At 58.3% G+C, this 7,500-nt stretch overlaps 2 protein-coding genes across 2 annotated transcripts in view; both read left to right on the forward strand.

Moving 5' to 3' along the window:
- Nucleotides 1-4,739, forward strand: part of PTSG_01414 (uncharacterized protein) — a 6,085-nt gene extending 1,346 nt beyond the window's left edge. The window contains exons 2-4 of the mRNA XM_004997332.1: nucleotides 101-2,815; nucleotides 3,164-3,271; nucleotides 3,516-4,739. Coding sequence (XP_004997389.1) covers nucleotides 101-2,815; nucleotides 3,164-3,271; nucleotides 3,516-4,274 — 3,582 coding nt within the window. The 3' untranslated portion in view covers nucleotides 4,275-4,739. The remainder of the gene's footprint in view (nucleotides 1-100; nucleotides 2,816-3,163; nucleotides 3,272-3,515) is intronic.
- A 271-nt stretch (nucleotides 4,740-5,010) lies between these two features.
- PTSG_01415 (uncharacterized protein) overlaps nucleotides 5,011-7,500 on the forward strand; it is a gene marked incomplete at both ends in the record, with an annotated part of 3,961 nt that continues 1,471 nt past the window's right edge. The window contains 8 exons of the mRNA XM_004997333.1: nucleotides 5,011-5,071; nucleotides 5,378-5,479; nucleotides 5,628-5,827; nucleotides 6,091-6,210; nucleotides 6,520-6,608; nucleotides 6,737-6,803; nucleotides 6,946-7,091; nucleotides 7,283-7,415. Of these exons, the coding sequence (XP_004997390.1) occupies nucleotides 5,011-5,071; nucleotides 5,378-5,479; nucleotides 5,628-5,827; nucleotides 6,091-6,210; nucleotides 6,520-6,608; nucleotides 6,737-6,803; nucleotides 6,946-7,091; nucleotides 7,283-7,415 (918 nt within the window). The remainder of the gene's footprint in view (nucleotides 5,072-5,377; nucleotides 5,480-5,627; nucleotides 5,828-6,090; nucleotides 6,211-6,519; nucleotides 6,609-6,736; nucleotides 6,804-6,945; nucleotides 7,092-7,282; nucleotides 7,416-7,500) is intronic.

Consider the following 7,500-nt stretch of genomic DNA (forward strand, 5'->3'; position numbering starts at 1 on the left):
TCTCTCTCTCTCTCTCTCTCTCTCTCTCTCTCTCTCTCTCTCTCTCTCTCTCTCTCTCTCTCTCTCTCTCTCCTTTCCTCCCTCTCTTCCGCCCTGATAGATGAGCAACCCTGGTGGCCGTGGCCGCAAATCAAGCTCGGCCGATTCGCGAGCAACCAGCATGGATAAGCAATCCAGCCTGCACTCCATCACCAGCGCCCAGCTGGACACCGCCCTCTTTGGCCAGGAGGACGCCCGCTCCTCCGCCTCCCACCAACACCAGCACCAGCAGCACCAGCCCCAACGCGCAGGCAGGCCCATGTCCTTTGCCTCGCAGCCGCAGCAGCCTCTGAGGCACCGCGACTCGGCCGCTTCCTCCAGCGCCTACCAGCAGCGCCGCACCTCCCTCGACTGGACCCGCCTCAACGCCGAGGCCGCCCACGCCCCGCGCAGCATGCCGCCCACGGACGTGCCGGAGCCGCCAGAGAACCCCGACGTGTTCTCCCAGCGCACCAACTACGTGACGGAGGAGGACTTCCTGCGCCAGCGCGAGCAGGACCGCGCAGTCGCCTCCAGCGGCAAGAAGAACCCGGCAGACACGGGCTACATCAGCAGCCTCGTCACGGGCGTGCGCGTCGACAACATCAAGACCAGCCTCATCCGCAAGTCCCAGCGCGACAAGCCCAAGAAGGACGGCGCCATCCAGGAGGAGGACGAGGACGAGGACGAGTATGACGACGACGGCGAGGATGACTACGTGGACGGACACACCAACCCCCGCGCCTCGCGCCTACATAGCCACGCCACCGCCGCCTCCGCCTCTGCCGCCGCCGGTCGCAGGCACACGGCCGCTAGCCACAGCGCTGACCATGCCTCCGTCCGCAGCGGCGGTCACAAGTCCTCCTCCTCGTCGCAGGCGTCTTCTTACGCCATCCTCTCCGAGCGGGGCGATGACTCGCACGCCCAGGGTTATGCCTCCGTCGCCACCGGGGACCACGCCCTGGACACGAGCGGCAGCAACAACGCGGCGGTGCTCACCCTGGACCACCAGCAACACACTGGCGGTGACAGCGACGTCGACGCAGCGCGCTTCGACGGCAACGGCGCCGCCCACAGCGCGCTGGAGATGGCCATGCAGGATGTCTCTGCACAGCTCCTCGACAGCCAACAGCAGGACCAACACCAACACCAGCAGCAGCAGCCACAGGCCGCGGTGTTCTACGACAACGTGACACAGTCTGCGCTGGAGCGCAGCGGCGCCAGCGCCGGCGATGACGGCGCCAACGACAACAACTCGCGGCGCGCCATCAACCAGACATACGCCAGCACCTCTCCTGCCAACAGCAGCGCCACACCCGGGTCCCGCGCCGCTGGCAAGCGCCACCCCATGCTCATCAACGCCGCCGTCAACAACACCAACCGCCGTCCCTTTGCCAACAACAACAACAACACCTCCGCCATCATGGCAGCTGAGGACGACAACAACACGCTGCAGGGTGGCTTCTCCCGCAACAACTCGTACCAGCGCGCGTCGTACCGCCCGCCGTCGTCCCAGCCCTCCTACCGCGGGCCGGGTGAGATGACGCTCAAGCGCCGCCACTTTGGCGGCAAGGACCGCGGCTTTGTCACCAAGGTGCACAAGGCCGTGACGGACGGGCAGGTGGTGATCCCGGACCCGCACACGCTGCGCAGCCCCGTCACCACGGTGTACGCGCGCCACGAGGATTTCTACGCCGACGGAAACAAGTCGTACTACGTGCCGGACAGCCGCAAGAAGCGGCGCATGTGCTGCGTCGTGCCGTGCTACAACGAGCCCAGCGACGCGCTCCGGCGCACGCTGACCTCGCTGCACGGCCAGCTGGACAACCTGCGCAAGCTCGACTTTGACTTCCACGTCGTCGTCATCATGGATGGCTGGCAGCTCACGTCCGAGTCCATGCGCACGTACCTGCAGACCATCTTCGACATGCCGGAGAACGTGGAGAACGAGGGCCCCACGTGGTGGGACGACCTCAACACGCTCGAGGGCAACCCCTCTGTGGAGACGTTTATCATCCAGAACGTCAACATTGAGACGTGGACGGTGGAGCCCGTGTTCATCGAGCCCGAGGAGTTGCCTGGCGCGCGCATGCACATCACGCTCATTGTTAAGCGCGACAACCGCAGGAAGCACAACACGCTCGAGTGGTTCTTCCGCTCCTTTGCTGTCGAGTACGGTGCAGAGTACAGCTTCACCACGGATTGCGGCACCCTCTTCCAGAACGACACCATCTACCACCTGGCGCGCCACCTGGACCTATTCCCGCGCTGCGGTGGCGTGACAGGCCGGCAGCGTGTCATGTCTGCCAAGCAGCAGGGCGTGGACCACGAGAGCTGGTACTCCGCGTGGATGCGCAGCGTGCAAGGTTTCGAGTACGAGGCGACGTATGCCTCCTATGTCGGTGCCTTCTCCATGGCGGGCATGCTTCCCGTGATTCCGGGCCCCTGCGGGCTCTTCAACATGAAGCACCTCAACGGGCAGGGTGTGGAGTTCTTCTTCGACAAGGTCAAGCAGGACCCCGACACGGCCGGCCTGTTGCTGGGTAACGGCCTCCTGGCTGAGGATCGCTTCCTTTCCTACGCCGCCGTCGTGTCCACGGGCAAGCCCACCATCACTGAGTTTGTGCCGGAGAGCGTGTTCTTCTTCGAGGCAGAGACCGAGCTGCGCACGTTTGTCTTCCAGCGTCGTCGCTGGAACAACGGCACCTTTGCTTGCTTCGTCTGGCTCATGCTCAATCTCGACATCATCCGCAAGTCCCCCCACGGCATTGTCTTCAAGCTGCTCATGCAGTTCCTCGTGAGTTCACTTTCTCAGCCTGTGTTATATGCCGTGCTGCACTGTGCTGCACTGTGCTGCACTGCACTGCACTGTGCTGCACTGCACTGTGTTGTGTTGTGTTGTGTTGTGTTGTGTTGTGTTGTGTTGTGTTGTGTTGCGTTGTGTTGTGTTGTGTTGTGTTATGTTGTGTTGTAGCGTGCTGTGCACGTGTATCGGTGTTCTTTCTGTGCACACGCGTGTTGATGTGCTTTCTGTGTACAATTGTGTCGTGACCATCAGCATCAGCACCGATTCCAGCACCAACACCGCTTGTTCACGTGACTCACCAAATGCCTGGCTTGCTTGCGCCTTGTTCCTTTCTTGTAGATTGTGTGGCAGGTCATCTGGCTTGGCGTTTCCCTGATTGCCCCCGCTCTGTTCCTGGTTTTGCTTCGTCTCGGTGTTCGACATACCTTCCCTGCCAACGAGGAGGGGGTACGTTTTCAGCACTTGTGTGCGTGTGTGTGTGTGTGTGTGTGTGTGTGTGTGTGTGTGTGTGTGTGTGTGCGTGTGTGTGCGTGGGTGTGTGTGTGCGTGTGTGTTATCAGGTTTGAGGTGCGGAGTCCCGAGCACATGTCCCACTGCCGAACTCTCTTTCCGTTTTGTTTTCCCTGTTTAACTCACAGTCCGCTCCACTCCACTCCACCCCACTCCACTCTCTTCCATCCTGCACAAACAGGGGTCCAGTTTCTGGGCAGACATGATTTGTCTCGTGTACATGGTGCTCTATGTGACGTTCATTTCGCAGCACGTCCGGTCCAAGTTTGAGGCGTGGCTGTTCCACGTGTTTACGCTCATACACGGCATCGCAGTGCTGTTCATCATCTCGACGTTCATCCACGCAGCTGCGACGCGACGTGACCACGTTGTCGACCTCACCCTCTACCTCTTCGCCGTGTACCAGGGCGCGCCCATCCTGCTGTCCCTGATTGTGAGCCCGCGCTCGTGCGGGTTCCTTGTCAAGTACTTTGTGCCCTACATGATCTTCCTGCCGACGCACACCATGACCTTCTGGACGTATGCGCTCACGCGCACGTTTGATCTCACGTGGGGTAACCGCCCCACAACCCACAAAGTCCCCAAGAACGAGCGCAACCTCATTGTGGAGAAGCTCAAGAGCAGCGCCGTGTCGCTGATTGGCTTTGTGGCCTGCATCAACCTCCTCATCGCCGTGGTGCTGCTTCAAATTGCCGTGTCCGGGCGAACGCTGTGGATCATCTGGACCCTCGTGTCCCTCATGATCTTCTCCGGCGTGCAGATGGCGCTGTCGTTCTGCTTTGCGCTGGAGTACCATCTCATCCGCCGCGTCCGCCGCTGGATCCGCATTGGCCGCCTCAACCTCGCCCGCCACAGGCGCAAGAACAAGCGCAAGCTCCCCGATTCAGGCCAGAGCCAGGCACAACTCCTCGAGTGGGACAACACTGGTGTACCAAAGTAACAAACCAAACGAGGAGCCACGACCGCGCAGTACACCAGCACTGCTGCTGTGGCGGTACCCTGCTCGCAGTTCCCTTTCCTGGCTGCTGCTCTTCCTCTAATTGCTTCTCTTCTTTTCTTTGGGCTTGTGGCGAGATTTGGGTGGCGTGCGCGTGATATCATCATTGAGCGATGTGTGTATGTGTGTGTGTGTGTGATATGATTTGATTTGAGTTGATTTGATTTCAGTGGCGTTGTGCCTGCTTCTTTTCTTGGCTCCTGTTCTGCGTCCCCTCTCTTTTGCTTTGCTGTCTTCTCTTTCTTTCTTCTTTCTCTTGTCGAGCGAGAGAACTGACTTGACTGATTTATCGCGCGAGCACGGCTCGTGTGTTTTGATGTTCGGTTGACTTGTGCCCGTGCCGGGACACAGTGCGCGTTGTTGTTCGTTGAACAAATCAAATGAACCATCGAAACAAACGAAACCAACAAACATAATTGTAAGGAGACGGGGAGAGATGGAGAAAGTGGGAGTTGGGGGGAAGGAGGAAGACTTGGGGGATTGGGTGGTGGTAAGCAAAGAGAGGAGCAAAGGAGCAAAAAGAGAAGCGTGCAAGCAAGCAAGCAAGCAACAAGTCAAGTGGGAAGGACCACGACGGACTTGTTTTACGACATCATAAATTGAAAGCGCTGACGTGTTTCCCAACCGGCCGGTGATGAGAAGTGGAAGCGGAAGCGGAGTTGGTCGAGCAGCGACAACAATGGCGGCCACCGCGCTGCTCGCTGCTGTCGTTGTCGTCCTGTGCACTGCGATACAAGATGGTGAGCTTGAGGGAGCGTGTATGCATGCGTCTGGGTATCTCTGTGTGTATGCATATGCTTGTGTGTCTGTGTGTGTGTATGCACGCGTATGCCTGTCTGTGTTTGCATGTGTGTGTCTGTGTTTGCATGTGAGTGTCTGCGTCTGTGTGTGTATGTATGTATGTGTGCTGCTTACTGGCACACTGTGGTGCAGGGTGGCTGACGACGCTAAACTGCAACAAACAAACACTCGCACATACTCACACACGTATGCACTCACACTAACTCACTCACCACTCTTACCCCCTCACACCCTTACACAACCAGTATCGGCTGAGCTGAGCGTCGCGGATCACCTGGCCACGGGAGACAAGCACCTCGCCGCGGGAGAGCTGTCGACCGCGCTTGACCACTACCACAGCGCTTGCGGTGAGACGGCGGCGTTTCTGCTTTGGTGCTGGTTTGCAGTGCGCCCCGCGTGTTGCGGCTGTCGCTGTACCTGCGTCTTGTCACTGCACCAGCCGTTTGCTAACATGTCGGTACTACGACTGCTGCTGCTGCTGCTGCTGTGGTGTAGATGGTGCACCGAATGACTACAGCCCGTACTTCAAACGGTCCATTGCGTACCTTGCACTCGGCCGCCTTCGCCAGGCCTCAAAGGACCTGGACCGCGTCTTGGAGCTCAAGCCAGACTTTACACAAGCACGCTCCAAGCGCGCTGAGATTCTCCTCAAAATGGGCCAGCTCTCCTCTGCCAAGGAAGATTTTGTGGCACTGGTGAGGGCCTGTGCATCTCTATTTCCGCGTGTGTTGGGGGGGCAGCGATATGGGCGCCCCTCAGTCCCTTCCCTCTCCCACCTGCTCTTTGGCTTCGCTGCGTCTGTTCGTGCTTGCGCATGTGCCCGTGGCCTTTTGCACCTCACACACACACACACACACACACACACACACACACACACACACACACAACACAACACACAACACACAACACACAACACACACACACACGCACAACTATGCACACAACTATGCGCACACAGGGCGATACGGAACAGGCCGCAAACATTGACCGGCTGGCGGCAACGCGGGAAGCCGCAGATACAGCAGCAGAACAAGAGCAGTGGCAAGAAGCCCTCAACCTCTACACACAAGTCATCGAGGTTCGTGTACAGCTGCTTGCTTTCCACCGAATCAGCTCATTCCCCCCCCCCACACACACACACACACACTCGTTCCTGTTGTTACATTTCACTCCATATTCTGCCGCGTGTGTAGACGCGTAAACTTATACCTGCTCACTCAATGATGCACACACACACACACAAACACACACACACACACAAACACACACACACGCACACACAAACACACACACACACACAAACACACAAACACACAAACACCACACTGTCCATGCACCAACGACACGCACGTTGGCGCTTCCTGTGCTGGCTGACATGCCGCTGCAGACGGTTGGCAGCGACGCTGACCTTCGCATGAAGCGTGGCAAGGTGTACATGCACTTGGGCATCATGGGCGAGGCCATGGCCGACGTCAAGTTAGTTACATGTGCGGGTGTCTGCGTCTGTGTGCATGGGGTGGGTGTCTGCGTCTGTGTGGGTGTGGGTGTGGCTGCTGTGCAAGCTAACTCCCCGCATCGCTTCGGTCTTGAATGCCACATGCCAGGCGTGCGACGGTGCTGAAGAGCGCAAACACAAAAGCCTTCTTCCTCCTCAGTGAACTGGAATTCAAGGTGCCTATGCTCGCAATTTCGTGGCCAACAGCACGTCACATCACAGCCCCTCAGAACCACTCTTACCTGTATCCTTCATTCGACATTCACTCACTCACGCACATGCGCGCGCACACACATACACACACACACGTTCACACAGAGCGGCAACTACGAGGGGGCGTTGGAGCAGATTCGACAGTGTGTCAAGCTTGACGGCGACGACAAAGCGTGCTTTGATTTCTACAAGAAGCTCAAAAAGTTTACCAAACTCGCCAACAAGGCTAAGGAAGTCCTCGCAGCCAAGCGGTGCGTATGTGTTTGCTTGCTTGCCAGCTTGCTTGTTTGCTTGCTCGTGTATACATGCATCTGCGCGTGCGCGTCTGCACGATGCTTTGAGTATGGGCAGCGGACTTTGCGTTGGGCTTGTGTTTGTTGTGTGCTCACATGTGCGCTGCGATGCTTGTATGCCATGCTGCTTGTACGCGTTGGCTTGCCAGCTACGCCGAGGTGATTATGAACGTGGAGAAGATGGAGAAGCTTGATGTGCAGGAGCCCTTCTACTTGGCCTGGTTTGCCAAACTGCGCTGCGAATGCCTCAGCAAACTCGCAAGAACAGCACCTGCCTTGGAGGTACAGTCTGACGCAACCAATCCTCACGACAACACGCCTTGCGTGTGTGTGTGTGTGTGCTTGGATGTGCGTGCGTGTGTGCGTG

This window comes from Salpingoeca rosetta (genome assembly GCF_000188695.1).
Source record: "Salpingoeca rosetta unplaced genomic scaffold supercont1.4, whole genome shotgun sequence".
NCBI classification, from domain to species: domain Eukaryota; class Choanoflagellata; order Craspedida; family Salpingoecidae; genus Salpingoeca; species Salpingoeca rosetta.